The following is a 17,369-nucleotide window of genomic DNA, read 5'->3' as shown; positions in this document are numbered from 1 at the left end:
GTCAGCACCGTCAGACCAACAGATAAAGAATTTGATGCCAATGCCTAAACTTCTGTTCTAATATTTGTATAACCTCTAAATTCCTTATGACCTCTAATCCCACCGTCTTTGTTGCAGAACAAGGACCAGTGCGTAACCTGAGGGTTTCAGAGGAAACTACAGACAGTTTCCGGGTGTCGTGGGCGGCAGCGCCAGGGGCGGTGGTACGGTACCGTCTAACCTACGTACCAGTCAGGGGTGACAGCACAAGACTAGAGACAGCCACCGTCGGCGATGAGACCACCATCGTGCTGCCAGAGCTCTTCCCCTTGACAACGTACCGCGTGATGGTGGCTGCAGAGTACCAGTCGGGCACTGGTGCTGAGATGAAGATCGATGGCACCACCAAAGAAGGTGACTAGATCTCTGCTAATGTAACAGGCATCTCTGCACTTGCTTAATAGTATAGCTTTACATCGCAGTCCCTCACTGTGCTCAGACTAGGGCTCCTCTGCCTTGCAACGTCTTAGCCAATTATGTTATAGAAAAGCTATTTGAGACCTTTCATGCTGGGGACTGAGGCTAGGAATCCTACTCCCTTATACCATCCCTCCTGGGGTGTGAACTGAATATGCCTGCCTTTTGTTTCCGACAAAGTGTTCATTTTTTTCAACTTCGTGTTCTACTGAGCTAATTTTCCACCCCAAATTACTGTGTCATTCGATTTTTGGCGGAAAGGCATCACAAAGGGGTTGCAATCTAAGGGGGGATTTTTTTTCGATGCATACCGGAGGTGTGTTTGTGTGTGTGTGTCCAGTAATGCTGTAGTTTACAGCGTCGGAGCCAAAGGAACAAGGGGAAATAAACAAAAATGTACTCTTATTCACCACGGCAGCCACATTCTTCTGAGTGATTATCAGCTCTCAGAGCAGTTAGTGCCCACGGATGTTCCAGCTCCTTTAAATAAGGCAGCTGTTTACTTCCAGAGCCTTTGAAAGGGTAGAACGTATCCCAGCCTGTGCCTCTTTGGCATTCACCACCCAGCTGTTTCAGAGATGGATTTGTGTTTTTACCTCAATCTTCTTCACAATGTTGCCCTTATTGTGCTATCCATTGTGTACCTTTCCAAAAATCTAAAGGTTTCTGTAATTATATGACTTAAGATTTGCATTCATGAAGACTTGTGGTATTTACAATCTGTCTTGTCTAACAACAGACTATAATCAGGCTATACTGGACACCTCAGCTAATTGGTCATATGCCATAGCCTACCCACAACAACTTCAACTTTGATTGGCTCCTCATTGACAGTGTGGCTTTTCCCACCTCTTCTCTCCCAGCGCTGGGATCTCCTCGTGACCTACAGGTCTTTGACCAGACCGTGTCCACCATGAGGCTTTCGTGGGCGGCGGCACCGGGCCGCGTCCTCCAGTACCGTATAATTTTCCGCCCGTCGGCGGGTGGCGAGAAGAAGGAGGTGTCGGTGAAGGGAGGGAACACCAACACCCTTCTGAAGGACCTGCAGCCTGGCACAGAGTACGATCTGGCGGTCAGCGCACGCTACTCCTCTGGCCTAGGAGACCCTCTGGAGGGGAAAGGAACCACACTGGAAGGTATAAAGCAGAGAGTTGTTTCATTGGAGTGCAGCTAGAGTGGTGTTTGTGAGACAAGGGCGGATCCCGAAAAACAGTTATTCTCACAAAAACGTATGTAAAGTCTGAACGGTTTGAACTACAAGCTATTATGACCCCACTATGATGAGCTGTGACTTTCACGAACACGCTCTGGTTTGCTATATAATGTTCACAAGCCACACAAAAATCGTTAGAAGGTAAGGGGTTCGTCTACATAGAAGATCATAGGAAATCTGAGGACACAATGTCTATAATACTGTAATAAGCTCACATACACTACCGGTCAAAAGTTTTAGAACACCTACTCATTCAAGGGTTTTTCTTTATTTTTACTGTTTTCTACATTGTAGAATAATAGTGAAGACATCAAAACTATGAAATAACACATATGGAATCATGAAGTAACCAAAAATGTCTTAAGCAAATCAAAATATATTTTATATTTGAGATTCTTCAAATTGCCACCCTTTGCCTTGATGACAGCTTTGCATACTCTAGGCACTCTCTCAACCAGCTTCACCTGGAATGCTTTGCCAACAGTCTTGAAGAAGTTCCCAAATATGCTGAGCACTTGTTGGCTGCTTTTCCTTCACTCTGCGGTCATACTCATCCCAAACCATCTCAATTTGGTTGAGGTCGGGGGGTTGTGGAGGCCAGGTCATCTGATGCAGCACTCCATCACTTTCCTTCTTGGTAAAATAGCCCTTACACAGCCTAGAGGTATGTTGGGTTATTGTCCTGTTGAAAAACAAATGATAGTCTCACTAAGCCCAAACCAGATGGGATGGCGTATCACTACAGAATGCTGTGGTAGCCATGCTGGTTGAGTATGCGTTGAATTCTAAATACATCACAGATGGTGTCGCCAGCAAAGCACCCTCACACCATCACACCACCTCCTCCATGCTTTACCGTGGAAAATACACAGGCGGAGATCATCCGTTCACCCACACCGCGTCTCACAAAGACACGGCGGTTGGAACCAAAAATCTCCAATTTGGAATCCAGACCAAAGGACAAATTTCCACCTGTCTAATGTCCATTGCAACTTTTTTGGTTACTTTATGATTGCATATGTGTTATTTCAGAGTTTTGATGTCTTCACTATCATTCTACATTGTAGAAAATAGTACAAATCAGGAAAAACCCTTGAATGAGTGGGTGTTCTAAAACGTTTGACCGGTAGTGTAGCTGCTGTCACAAACGCCACATAGCTGGATATTCATTTCCAACTGAGATTTTTTTCCCTCTACTTTTAGTATTCGTATACATTTGTGTCATGTTTTTGCTTGGCAGACCTTATTGTTCATTGACATTTGTCAATAAAACTCATGAATGCAACTGTTTATGCCAAATGTTGTGTTCTACTTGTAGCCCTGGTTGTCCTGAAAATAACATGGTATACAACTTCAATGTGAGGCTAAATCTAAGGGCAGAGCAAGCAGATGAATGAAGTAGCGAATTTCAGCTTTTTCACTGTGCGAATCCCTGGGACCAATTGGGTTGGAGAGAGAGGGAGAGTCAGCGAGTCAGCCATCTGGTTTTCCTATAGCTGTTTTAGTCAGCTCAGCTCCATCCCTCTGGAGGCTGGAGATCATGTTGTGTGCTTGTGTTTTGGCTGGCGGTCAAGCTGGTTGCCCCGGATCGCTGCCACAATAACACAGCTACTGTATCACACCCAGTGGTGCTCACCTAGTTCTTTACCTGCCACTGTGGCCCATTTTCAATGGAATGGACTTTGAAGTAGCATCAGAGCTGACATAAAGCAGAACCACTAGGCGATATTAGACTGTTTTGGCAACAGTCACACATGCAATGCAGTAGGAAGGAGCTAAAGAGGAGTCTTAAACTGAGAACATCTCATCCCTTTTGCCTTTTCCACTAAATCCTTCCCTTTTACATTCATAAAAAAAAATGGCAAGAGCTTGACGTTAGCCAGCCTTCCGTCTCCAGGCTTTGCACAATGGTGCATATTTGACTGGACCTTGACTTGGTGTGACTGGGAATGGGCCATGGTCCTTGAACGTGTCTGAGCCTGTCATGGATGCCGGGGCGACTGGGGGAGGCCCCGGGCCCCCTGCTGGCAGACTTTCTTCTCTCCTGAGGGACATGGAGGAGTCGCAGAGTCTCTGAGTTAGTTAGTTTGCTGACACAGCATCTGGGACTCTCTCTGCTTTCGCTCACGCCGCCAAGCCGACACACACTGATCACTTTGTGCTGGGCTCCACTGGAAGGCTAGGGACTCAACCACTGGGAAGAACCTATGGTATGGTTAAATTCCCAACTGAAAACAGGGGAATTACTGGATTTGGTGTGTTGCAATTTCTCCCACTGTAACAATGTTGTGTGAATTCCTAAAACAAAACTGAACCGTAGTGTTATATTGTAGAAGGCACGTACTTTAATGATGAATATGTACAGTATCTAGCTGCAAGTCCTTATAAACAGAGCAAACTCCAATAATGTTGGCCCCAGTGAGGTAGTGGGGATTTGGAGTAAATTTGACCCGGGGAGTCCATGTTGTGATTATTTGTCAGGCCCTATGCCTGGACACACTTAAGGGGTAGTGGACCCTCGCCCGGCTCCGGCCTGCGTCCCAAATGGCACCCTTGTGCACTGTATAGGAAGTAGGGTGCCATTTTGGCCGTACCCTAGGCCTGCCTGTGGGGGTGACCGTTTCAGTGGAGCGTCCAGTTTGACCCGCAACACACTCCAGCACAGCTCCAGTCCCTATTGGGGGAAAAGGATGACTTCTGACTTGGAGTTCACATTCCTTTTCATTCCTTTTTAAATCGACGGAGCACACTGTATGTTTTCCCCCTACTAATTTAATATTTCGATGTGGTAGGAGGAGGACAGAATAATTGTAAGAAAACAAATGAAAAAGGAAAAGTGGTGAGATAATGAATGTTAAAGACAGAGGCGGCGCATGGAAAGTGTTACCTGGGAAAATACTTCAAAGCTGTGCAAATGCTGGCCGCCTCCATACTGAGCACTCCCCATCCACTTTCATCAGGGAGTGGTGATGACGAGGAGCCCAGACTGCCGGGAATCAAAAAGAACCAAAGCGAGGCATGGAAATTGAATCAACAACGAGCATAAAGGAGGTTGCAGGCCTAGTCAAGAGGTGGTTTACTCTTACTGGGACTCAGGCTCTGTAGCTATATACTGTAGTTGTCTTCCTTTAGGATAGATAGCACCTTAGAATCCACCCTCGCAATGAGCAGAACGTTTTCTCCCTCCCGTATCTGGCATTTGTCAGAGTTTATAAAGGATTCAAGCTGCTGTTGACTGATCCTCAGGGATGCTGTGAAGACAAACATGTAGTGGGCAGACTGCACTTCAGGACCTGCACTCTCCCTTCTATTGGACCAGGGTCTAAAGAATATGAAAGCAAGGTTCAAACCTCAAACATTAAAGCTCCAGCTTGTTTTGACTGTGGTAGTGAACTTTTAGGCTCTTTTGGCTTAATATCAGTGCTGGATACAAATGCACAGCAGATTTCTCCGATGGTTAGAGTTTTGTCTTGAGTCTTGAGGAGATTGCAACGTGCTTGATATGTCAAGGCTATTTAGAATGTCAACGGCCTGAACAAAATCAATGCCGCCTGGTGTTGGAAGGCTACAGTGAGTGCAGATAAAATAGAACAGAACAATAGTGTATATATTTTGTTACGTTTCAACAATTGACTCATTTGATTGGCTTAACATTGTTATTCAGTGTTATGCAGGCAGCCGTAAAATCACATGGTTGTTTATTCAGAAAATATTCCAAGCCAAAATAGTGGATTGTTTTTTTTTGAGAGAAATGGTAAGTGTAGTGTTTAAAAGATGGTTTTGTGTGGTTTTGTTCAGTTTTGCCTTATAATAGGGTTGAGTGGGTTTCAGGCCGGGCCGCCAAGCGCCAGATTCCCTGCGAGAGCCGCCTGTGGCTTGATATTTAGAAAACCTCCAGACTCCCTCCCAGACATTGAAAGTGAGAGCCAATGGCAGTGGCTGCTGCTGTGCCTCTGTGGTGGAGACGGAGAGCCTGCCCATGTGGAGTGAGGCAGTACATGTCCAGTAAAATGAAGGAAATTAGATTTTAGCCGGGACTGGAATGGGTTGCTTCAGATGATATTATGTTTGATAGATTCTTTTTGGCGTGGCAGTTGGAAAGACTTTTCCTGAAATCAGACGCAGCTTACTTGTTGATCTATAAAATTTAACACATGCTTAAAGTTAACATCTATCCCTGTACAATTCTTTGTCAGGAAAAAAAACCCAAATCTTTCTTTCCCCCCTGAGGTATAACAGTACTTCCATATGTTTTGTTTTTCAATATGAAAGAGGACACATGTTCACATGTTGATTTGATGGGGAACCGGACGTTTGTGTTTATCGGTTAGCTTGTTTGGCTTCAGTGGTAAGATGAGAAAACGGACAAAGGGTAATGGTTTAAGTCAGAATCTAGAATCTTAGATTGGTCACGTGTCTTACCAGTAAATATCCACCAGTAGTCCTGCTCTGGGCTATCCTAAAACGATTAATAGATTCTGTCTCGGATCCACCACACTATGAACCGAACACAGGTTTTGATGATTCATGAAAATGTCATCTTGTATCCGGAGAGTAATACTGGCTGTGGTCCACTATAATCGGTTGACTGTGCAGTGCACTATCAATTACAATCCCAATATGTCCATTGGCAGAAAGTGAAGTGTTGTATGTCTAATGGCTACTCTCTGTTACATTGTAGTTACATTGTTTAGTTAGATCACTCGACCAGACATGTTTCATTATTATCAAAAACAGACAGAGTTTGTACTGCTATGCAATGTTTTACCTCTATTCAACTCATGACCAATGTGGTGAGTTTGTTTTGCATCGCTCGGTTCCCAGGGTCGGTGAGCTATCGCCCTTAGGAGCAAACTCCGCCCGGCAGTGGCACAGAGTGATGCAAAACGAATGCGCCCAATGTAAAAATATACAATGGCGATGCAGATTGTCACCGCCATTCACAAACCCCAGTCATGTCTTTAGTCCCTATAGACTGCTGGCTCTGTGCAGCATAAGCTCCATGTGTCTTTTTGCAGTAACATGAAGCCATATGCACATGAAATTAGTTTTGGTCTTGTTTAATGAAACAAATCTATATGTGAAGGCAAACCGGCTTCCCTTGTCTGCTTTATCAGTTAGGAACAGTGGTGAGAACCCACAACATGACCATGCTCTCGCATAGACCCATAGCTCCTGTCAGTGTCCTCCCTCCCTCCCTCACTCTCTCCATCCATCCAGTATATGAAGCAGATGTGCACTGTTGACCTTTAGTTTATTGGGAGTCTCCTATAAGTCAGCCCATATGTCACAGGTCCAGTCGGAGTGCGAGGCATGTTTGTCATCCGAGGTAGATATGTGGTATCTCTGCTGCTCTTTTGTCTTTATTGATGTGACTAGCTGTTTAACTATGCTGTCCTCTGGACACGGGTTTCAATGCTTTCCATTTTGAGTAGTGCCATTGGCCAGATGCAGTCAGTCAAAATGGATGCTTAGATACAGCTGGGCTGCGGAGATTTGTCAAAGGCACTGAATGTCTATGTTGTTTGCAAAAGTGCATATTGTTTACGGTTCTAAGCACCCTTTTTACTTGTTTATGCAAGATGATTTAGAGTTGAGCATTTCCTCTTCCTTTCCTGAGAAGTGCATAAGGGCCTATCCGGATAGTGTGGTGGAACGTTCATTGACTCTCATTAACCAACCATTGTATCACGTATCCTCTCCCAAATCCTCACCCAGAAATCTGATATTTTTTTCCCCTTTGTGTTTGTTTCAGAACTGGGCTCCCCCAAGGACCTTGTCACCAGCGACGTAACGGACACCAGCTTTGCTGCGTCTTGGACGGCTGCCCCTGGAAACGTGAAGATGTACAGGATCCGCTGGAAGTCGTTGTACAGTGACGAGTCAGGGGAGAAGACGGTCCCTGGAGATGTCACCAACACTGTCCTGGATGGTCTGACACCTGAGACCCTCTACCAGGTGTCTGTCGTGGCATCCTACGGCAGAGGAGACGGGGACCCACTGACTGGACAGGAGACCACCGATGGTAAGACTTATTACACATCACCCTCCGTTCATTCTGTCTGTGGCCAGGGAAGGCTCTCAGTGTTGGACGTCAGAGGTGGACACAATGGCAGCATCCCAAACTGCAACCTATTCCCCATATAGTGGAACACTTTTGACCAAGGCCCATATGGTCCTGGTCAAAAGTAGTACACTAAGTAAGGAATAGGGTGTCATTTGGGACACAATCAATGTCTCATCACTGCAAGGGATTACCAAAGTAATGAGTCACTGAAGTGGTGCTAGTTGTGGCGGTTTGGATGTATCCATGAAGAATTTTGTAGATCTGTCGAACGGTTTGAAACTCTCCTTGGGCCATCACATATATTTTCATACAATAGCACCATGCCAGTGCCAAGATTGAGATTTTTTTTTAAACAAATTGATAAAATATGAAAATATTCCATTCCAGTGCTCATCATCCTCACTCTCTGGAACTCTTTTGTCTTGGTGTCGGGTATTTTGGAAAAAGGTCATTTCTAAGACTCCCTTTTAAGCTGTGGTTTGCAGTGGAAAGCAGAGGTGGTGACAGTTATTATGCATTATGTGTTCTAGAATCTAAGATAACCTCACTTTTGTGGAGGGGATTTTTAACATTTTAATTATGCATTTGTTGGCACATGGTCGTATACTGCTGTTAGGGTGCGTGGGAGCAGTATTTAGACACACTATCAAATCCAACACACATCACTCTATCCTACACATGGGAAATCACATTGATGGAAATGTCCTCAAACACTTGAGGAACCAGTGAGATGGTTTGATTAGACATTTGTAGATATGGAACGTAATTTAGTTTATTGACTCTGGCAGGCCAAGTCAAGCATATTTTGAACAGTAAATAACCTTGAGACATTCTCAGGGGACCTCACCTTTCATATCCGTGCTTACCTCATTACGTTCGCACAGCGGAACCAATGGATCTCCGGTAACAGGGTTACAGGTTCATTCAGGTCAATCAACACATTGAGAAGTTGGAGGTCATGTGTTTTTCCGCCAATAACAATCCTCCTAGTGAACAAATGAAGACTAGTGCACTAGGTTGTTCTAGTCTGACTTTTTTTCCTGGGATAATTAACTGTTTGGAAGGATTGCCTTTGGTTTGACTATTCTTGTGTGCCGAAATGGTGGAACAAATGCACATTATTACATGGTCTATGGAGCTTAGCTTCATTCACAATAGGGGAAAGGCAAAGTTAAAGGTCCAATGCAGCTGTTTTTTTTAATCAAAATATCAATTCATTTCTGGGTAACACTTAAGTACTTTACTGTGATTGTTTTCAATTAAAATGGCAAAAAAAGAAACAAAAATAACTTCTTAGCGAAGAGCAATTTCTCAAGACAGAATTTTGCTAGGACTGTCTGGTCGCGGTCTGAGTGAAGGGTTCTAATTGCATTAGCCTAATGGGAGGGATATGTTACCTGAAAACTAGCTGTTATTGGCAGAGGTTTGAAACTCTGTCTATTATTGGTCTATTGACTTATACCGCCTGGTGATGTCACCAGGCAGGCCAAAACTCCATCCCACCAAAATAGGCTGAAATGTCTGGCGGCCTTTTCAAACAGCTCTTACACTAAAAGGGCATTATCAGAATTTTAAAAATGTCACATTATTATTCCAACCTCATAGTGTGCAAATATACAGTTGAAGTCGGAAGTTTACATACACCTTAGCCAAATACATTTTTATGTGGATATTTTGAAGCAACATCTCAAGACACCAGTCAGGAAGTGAAAGCTTGGTCGCAAATGGGTCTTCCAAATAGACAATGACCCCAAGCATACTTCCAAAGGTGTGGCAAAGTTTAAAGGCACAGTCAACTTAGTATATGTAAACTTCTGACCCACGGGAATTGTGATACAGTGAATTATAAGTGAAATAATCTGTCTGTAAACCATTGTTGTAAAAATGACTTGGTTCATGCACAAAGTAGATGTCCTGACCGACTAGCCAAAACTATAGTTTGTTAAACTTCTTAGGGCTGCAATCCCATTAACGGGATGATATGACAACAGCCAGTGAAAGTGCAGGGCGCCAAATTCAAAACCACATCCTGTTTGGATTTCTTCTCAGGTTTTTGCCTGCCATATGAGTTCTGTTATACTCATAGACATCATTCAAACAGTTTTAGAAACCTCAGAGTGTTTCTATACTAATAATAATATGCATACATTAGCAACTGAGACTGAGGAGACTGAGGAGCAGGCCGTTTACTCTGGGCACCTTTCATCCAAGCTACTCAATACTGCCCCTGCAGCCATAAGAAATTAACAAGACATTTGTGGTGTGGTTGAAAAACAAGTTTTAATGACTCCAACCTAATTGTATGTAAACTTCCGATTTCAACTGTATCTAAAACACAGAAAAATCTAGTTTTTGACTTCACTGGGCCTTTAAGATAAACAGATTTAGATCATTTTTCTCAACATCCTCGCTACGAATCGAACATTCTCCTCCTCTCTGTCCTCAGTGTCTGCTGCTGCGAGGGCTCTGACTGTGTCCGATGAGACCGAGCGAAGCATGAAGATAACGTGGATGGCGGCACCGGGGAAAGTCATCAACTACCGAGTGACATACGTACCCACCGATGGCGGCAAAGAGATGTTCGCCAAGGTTCCTGGAACCTCCACCTCCACTGTGCTGAAGCGACTGACGCCCATGACCACTTATGACATCACGGTGCACCCCATCTACAAGCGGGGAGAAGGAAAAGCAAGGCAAGGAGTAGGAACGACACGTACGTTGGTCCATAATTCAACCCCATGAGATGAGAGACAGTAGGGTGCAGTGGGAAACACTGTGGGAGTGGGGCAGGTATCTTTCACTAAGGACACCTCAGAGACTTGGTTAATACACACATATATTTAACACAAAGTTAAATAAAGGTATAAAATAATATATATATGAGAGAGAGAGAGAGAGAGAGAGAGAGAGAGAGACAGAGACAGAGACAGAGAGAGAGAGAGAGAGAGAGAAAGAGAGAGAGAGAGAGAGAGAGAGAGAGAGAGAGAGAGAGATGGAATGACATTGGGTTCTTAGATGCCGGAATGGCACCATATTCCCTTTGTAGTGCACTACTGTTGATGTGCATATGGTTCTGGTCAAAAGTAGTACGCTCTATAGGGCATAGGATGCCATTTGGGACCCATGCTGGGACTCAAGACTTGTATTATGGACTAATGAGAAACTGACTGGAATGTGGGTTGGCTGATCTCATTGAAAAATGGCTAGCTTTGCCAAAGATGAAGTTACGATCTTTCTTCATGAGTTTGAACTGATATGTTTGCTCTGTTTGTCCCCTTGTAGTGTCACCTTACAAAGCTCCCAGAAACCTGAAGACCTCGGACCCTGGCAAGACCAGCTTCAGAGTCTCCTGGGACGCAGCCCCTGGAGATGTGCGTGGCTACAAGGTCACATTCCACCCCAGTGGCAATGATATCGACCTGGGAGAGCTGCTGGTTGGGCCCTATGACAACACTGTGGTATTAGAGGAGCTCAGGTGAGAGACAGGAAGTTATAACCCCAGACAGGAAGTCTTCTGCCTTGTGACATTTTCTGCATCCCAAATAGCACCCTATTCCATATAGTGCACTACTATTGACTATAGTCATTTGAATCTCATCTCTCCATCTCATCAGGGCCGGAACCAAGTACTCTGTAGCAGTGTTTGGAATGTTTGATGGAGGCCATTCTGCTGCACTGGCTGGAGAGGAGAAGACTACCCTCTCCGATGCACCCGAAGTCCCATTGGAACCTTGGAACGGTAAAACCTTACAATACCATAACGTAACCGACTACAGACAAACAGACATTTGTTGCATCCTGAAGGGCACCTAATTTCCTAGCTTTGACCAGAGCAGTGCACTATATAGGGAATAGGGCGCCGTATTGGAGGCTGTCACAGAACAACCACTCAGATAGACACACAGACCAAACCACAGACACACAGTGTCCCAGCCACAGCCCATCTCTGTTCCCATCCGTTAGTAGAGCACAGGACCGGCTTTCCCACTGCAAGTTAGAGTATGACGCTAATCATCCCATTACAGGGAATTATGTGTCTGTCTAAACTAATCCACATCACAAACTCATTGGAATAAAGCACCACATCACACTGCCATCAATTCTAATCACTTATAGCTGTTTGGCTTCAATGGCCTATTTTCTGCCTCATATCATGTTAAAGGCACTTTCAAAAATCCCTGGAGCGTTTGGTACCCTGATCACGCTTTAAAGCATGTGCTTTGTGCGAAACGCAATCGAACACTGGCTGAAACGAATTCTGGACCTGCGTGAGTAGCGGGTCCAAGATCCAGGACCAGAGTACCAGGTACTGTGACGCGACAGCGCGAGTCGGGTGAAACTTTTTGGCCCGTTATAAACAAGCTAGCTCGCTTACGTCATGGAGAATGTGCGTCTTGCTAATCGCACGAGAAACAATTATTTTTCTGGTCTCGTGAAAGCAAAACATATTCTGTAGAATTCTCACAAACGCTCCAGGAAACTGAACCAGGGTACCAAATTTCATATGGTGCATATGATACTTATCACAGCATGGTGATAAGCAAGACATTATGCTATTTGTGGGATGAATTAATTATGGGTGATATGTCTTGACCTCCTTTTTCTTGCAGTGCCACTGTGTGATGACTTGCACTCCCCCACAACTCCAAACGTTCAGCATGCCAAACATGTTGTGTATCTTTTGCCACAAACAAATATTTCTCATCACTGTGCCCATTTGACCCAGCAGCCATATTGTTTCTTCCTTAATCCTTCCTGACATGCAAAAGTTAATATTTCTCATTTTTACTTCGCAAAAAAAAAAAAAAAGTTATGGAAAAAAAAACGTTCCTGCTTTTAATTAGAGATGTTTTACAACCAGGAGAGTATGCAGTGCACCCGAGCTGCCGCGGAGCAAAGCTCTATGCGGCTAGGAAAATGTTTCTCATAAAAGACCCTAAGAGAGCTGCTGACCTTGGCCCGAAATTCCTCTCAGTAACGGGGAGCAGACACACTGACACACAGTGACACACTGCCCACCGCACCGATCAGAGCAGAGCTAGGGACGTTCCAGTCCACCATGACCAGACTTAAGTCGTTAAGACTCCTCTACAGTGTCTTACTGTCTCAGTTGATGACAGGTGGTTTTGTTGGGGAATGTCTCATAGACTTACATTGAGCTTACAAGCGTTTTGTTTACCCGCGTTGTGTAACTCAAACAAACTGCTTCCATATATAACCAGATACACATTTTACGAGGGGCTATCCCCCACACATCGTCAAGCACCTGTTTCTCCATGTTGCAGTAAAGAAAGTGGGTAAATGTTTGTTTTCTCCTCTAACCTGTTTTCAATTGCAGATACAGTGGGCAGATTGCATAGCTCCGTGTCTGAACGACTCTGGGTCCTTTTGCTCGGCTGCAGGACGAGCGAGCAACCACCCTTTCACCCCCACAGGTGTCGAGGAGCGAGCACAGCAGGAATGTGCAATAACTCGGGGAGAGGAGTCTCTCGTATATCGTTTGTGAGCTGGTTGCTCTTGTTGTTCAGAGGCAGGGGACAAACCCAACGACAGAAACCCCACAAGCATCCCGAAGAGCCACAAAAAGCTTTTTGGATATACACAGAAAAAAAAGAAGATGGACCCTCAGGGGAAAGAAAATAGTTGACCCCCCCCCGCAAGATAAAAATACTGCTGCAAAACATGTTGAAGCAATAGATAGTATATTGTAGAAACATTATTGTATAGTACGTATAGTTTTTTAGTATAGTTATTGTGAAATTTGTAATGCTTTTCTGCCTCCTGCTTGTTGATGTCTGTATTTGGTGTGTGTATTTTGCCTGTGCATGTCTGTCTGAAACAGATTTTTTTTATTATTCTATTGTTCTTTGGCACCCCTCTCCTCGTCCCTTCCTACACACATCCTCTCTACTGTCACACTACATGGACTGTACTAAGTGGTCACATCCGAGGGGTGTCCATGGTATCAGGCCTCCCTTTCACGGCCCTCTCCTCCACCCCTTACAGAAACCAAGTGTAAGAGCCAGGCCAAGGCTGACATCATCCTGCTGGTCGATGGCTCATGGAGTATTGGCCGTCTGAACTTCAAAACCATCCGCGCCTTCATCGCTCGCATCGTTGGTGTCTTTGACATCAACCCTGATAGAGTCATGATCGGTAATCTTTCTTTTGATCAAATCCCATTAGCAATGTGTACGATGGCATAGGTTCATCACCCAACTCGATTGAGTTTGATCTGGTGTTGATGCCATAATTGAAAATCAATGTTATATTCTGAACAATCACTTTGATTGGAGGTAGGTATAGTCTCATGCTGTGTTGTGTGTGTCTCCAGGTATGGTTCAGTACAGTGGAGACCCCAAGACTGAGTGGCATCTGAATGCCCACCCAACCCGTGACGGGCTTCTCAAAGCTGTGGCTGACCTGCCCTACAAAGGGGGAAACACCATGACAGGTGACGTGTCATCAAATGAAGGGATAACTCCGAGCTGTCATCTGTTTTAAGCTAACTTAACTTACTTTAACTTAAAATAACTTCACTTAACTTAATCATGATAAATGTCCAAGCAGATGTTTTTATCTCAATATCAAATCATTTCAGGCTAACAATTAAGTACCCAGTGTGATTGTTTTAAAAGAAAATGATTAAAAAAAAAAAAAATTAAATGCTTCTTAGCAAAGAGCAATTTCTCAACCAATCATTTTTCTAGGACTGTCTGAGAGTGGTCTGAGTGGGGAGGGGAAAACTGAAAACTAACTGTTATTGGCAGAGAGGTTTGGAACTCTCTTTCTTATTGGTCTATTAACTAATTTACCGCTTGATGATGTCACCAGGAAGGCCAAAACTCCATCCCACCAAAACAGTCTTTTCAAACAGCTCTTACACTAAAATGGCATTATCATAATTTTCACAATTTCACAGTATTATTCCAACTTGTGGAAATGATATAAAATAAAATACTGCACTGGGCCTCTAAACAATCTCTCGAATGTCTCTCTGTAGGTATGGCCTTGAACTATATCCTCACAAACAACTTCAAGACCAACGTGGGACTGCGTAAGGACTCGCGCAAGATCGGTGTGCTCATTACTGACGGCAAGTCGCAGGACGAGATCATCACCAACTCCCAGGTGCTGAGGGATGAGAACATCGAGCTCTACGCCATCGGTGAGTGACCCTCCTAGTGTAGAACTCAAAATCTGTCATGGTTCAGCTAATCATCAGGTCGTGACCATGTCAAGTGAAAACAGACATTTTACAATGAGAAGGTTTTCAACGCTTGGACTGTATGAAACAGACGGATGAAAAGACAGTCTTTTTGTCCAGACTCCACATAAGTAAATATTGTGGTGTTGTGTGACTTTTAGGTGTGAAGAACGCTGACGAGAATGAGTTGAGATCCATTGCCTCAGACCCAGATGAGATTCACATGTACAATGTGAATGATTTCTCCTTCCTGCTAGACATAGTGGATGAGCTCACCATCAACCTCTGTAACAGTGTGAAGGGTCCAGGTACTGTAAGGCCATCTTTCTCTCTCTCTCTAATTCTCTCTCTTTCTCACTCTCGCTCTCGCTCTCTCTCTCTCTCTCTCTCTCTGATTATCTAACTCTTTCCCAATCACCGAGAGAAACATGGATTTGTGAAGCAATGCTCAACTTAAAGCTTTGCTATTGTAAAATGATTCTCCCGAGTCAAGCTGTGTATTGTACTTGGTACAGCGGTTAGGGGTCTTTCTAATCTAAGATGCCAAAAGCAGCACAGATGGCAGAGAGCAGGCATTAGAAAGTAATTTAATCTGTCACCCAGAACAAGCTGTACTGATCTCTCCCATCGGTTGCATAAATGGATTAGCATCGAAGGCAGAGAATAGCAATAAGAGCAGCGTGATTGATGAGACGAGCCAATGAAAAGACAGATTGAACGCCAACACTTGGATTTTGTCTCGAAGGTTGCCTCACACACTTGATAAATTGAGTTTCTTCACTTATGTTACATAAGGTCCACCCATTTGATGGAAACGTTTGATTTTTGGACACACTCCTGTCCTTAAATCAAATTTAGGAGGAAACACAATGGTGATTTACTACACGGGGAGGTGAAACTATTTCCTCAAGAAGACTTTGGTCTGATTTATAGAAACAGCTCCAACAGCCCTGTGTCAACGAGGCTAAGGTGTTCGGGACAGATTTGTGAGAGTGTTCAGGTCGTGAAATATTTGACGTGTTTGCGCACATTCTCGCCGCTTCTCGTGCAGGGGGTCTAGACCCGCCCACTAACCTGATAACCTCCGAGGTAACCCACCACTCATTCCGTGCTACCTGGACCGGTCCTGAAGGTCCTGTGGAAAAGTTCCGCGTCGACTACATGCCCGTGGTGGGAGGAATCACCGAACAGGTAAGCCTATAGCCTACAGTACTGTACCTCACTTACTTCACCTCTCCCAGTTCAGCACATATCTCCACGTTTACTGCATTTGAACTGAAGAGCGTCAGCTCTCACACCTGGTTTAGATACAGTACACCCAAAATCGAATCCAATCCAAGTTTATTGGTCGCATGCACAGGTTAGCAGATGTAGCGAGTGCAGCGAAATGCTTATGTTACTAGTGCTAACAATGCAGTAAAATGCCAAACAGTACACAATAATAATACTACAAATTGAATGAATAAATGTCGTAACGAATCCAATTAATATCCAAATAGCACTGTAGCAGTAATCCAAATGCAATCTGTATGTAAATACACCGGCTGAATTTACACTATATACTAAGACTGTTATGTACAGCATTAGATACTGTATATTAGAGTGATCTATGAAAAGAATCCAGTGTATAAACAATTGAACTAAAATGCAATGTACAGTAGTAGAACTAATAGAATGAGCTATGCTGAGAATGCAGTATATGTAAGAGGGTACTGGTGGCAGAGAGGTCAGACGCAGGAGAGAGAACTGTGTTTCCAACGCCGCAGTTTATTAAACAAAAACTCACCGGGAAACATAACAAATATAACTGACTTCAACCGCCGAACGCCGCCCCGAACAAGGAGAGAGACCAACTTCGGCGGAGGCCGGGACAGTATATAAATACGCAGTAAAAAACCCCACGTCAAGGGTGGCAGGGTAGCCTAGTGGTTAGAGCGTTGGACTAGTAACCGGAAGGTTGCAAGTTCAAATCCCCGAGCTGACAAGGTACAAACAAATCTGTCGTTCTGCTCCTGAACAGGCACTAGGCCGTCAATGAAAATAAGAATTTGTTCTTAACTGACTTGCCTAGTTAAATGTAAAATAAAAATTAAAAAAATGGATAGAATTGCAGGAAATTAGCTTCACATGTTCTACTGCCTGAGCTCCTGCTGCTCCTATAAAATAATATTGAACTCCTCCACCTAAATATAAACAGTACCAAACATGAGTACCGGCACCTATTTCAGTCCAAGTCGAGCACTGTATGTATGTGAATGGTGTGTATAGACAGTATGTGAATAGAAAAGGGGTGTACAGCAGTAGTTATATAGGATGAGCCATGACTAGAATACAGTATATACATATGAAGTGAAGTGAGAATGTTATATAGGAGTAAATATCATACCCCCCCCCCCAAAAAAAAATATTCTAACCTCCCCTTTTAT

The 17,369-nt window shown here is 44.0% G+C and overlaps 1 protein-coding gene across 8 annotated transcripts in view; it reads left to right on the top strand.

Annotated features, from left to right (window-relative positions):
• Window positions 1-17,369, top strand: part of LOC110522086 (collagen alpha-1(XII) chain) — an 89,582-nt gene that overhangs the window by 14,950 nt on the left and 57,263 nt on the right. For 7 of the 8 annotated variants that reach the window (XM_036975632.1, XM_036975631.1, XM_036975633.1 and 4 more), the window contains exons 12-22: window positions 118-393; window positions 1,320-1,592; window positions 7,425-7,694; window positions 10,183-10,449; window positions 11,019-11,211; window positions 11,351-11,475; window positions 13,743-13,892; window positions 14,071-14,190; window positions 14,740-14,904; window positions 15,105-15,251; window positions 15,995-16,134. In XM_036975632.1, coding sequence (XP_036831527.1) covers window positions 118-393; window positions 1,320-1,592; window positions 7,425-7,694; window positions 10,183-10,449; window positions 11,019-11,211; window positions 11,351-11,475; window positions 13,743-13,892; window positions 14,071-14,190; window positions 14,740-14,904; window positions 15,105-15,251; window positions 15,995-16,134 — 2,126 coding nt within the window. The remainder of the gene's footprint in view (window positions 1-117; window positions 394-1,319; window positions 1,593-7,424; window positions 7,695-10,182; window positions 10,450-11,018; window positions 11,212-11,350; window positions 11,476-13,742; window positions 13,893-14,070; window positions 14,191-14,739; window positions 14,905-15,104; window positions 15,252-15,994; window positions 16,135-17,369) is intronic. The other variant, XM_036975638.1, reaches the window with a different exon arrangement.

Source organism: Oncorhynchus mykiss, chromosome 4, assembly GCF_013265735.2.
Source record: "Oncorhynchus mykiss isolate Arlee chromosome 4, USDA_OmykA_1.1, whole genome shotgun sequence".
In the NCBI taxonomy this organism is placed as follows: Eukaryota; Metazoa; Chordata; class Actinopteri; order Salmoniformes; family Salmonidae; genus Oncorhynchus; species Oncorhynchus mykiss.
The sequence above is the reverse complement of the archived record's forward strand: the minus strand, read 5'-3'. Positions and strand labels throughout refer to the sequence as shown.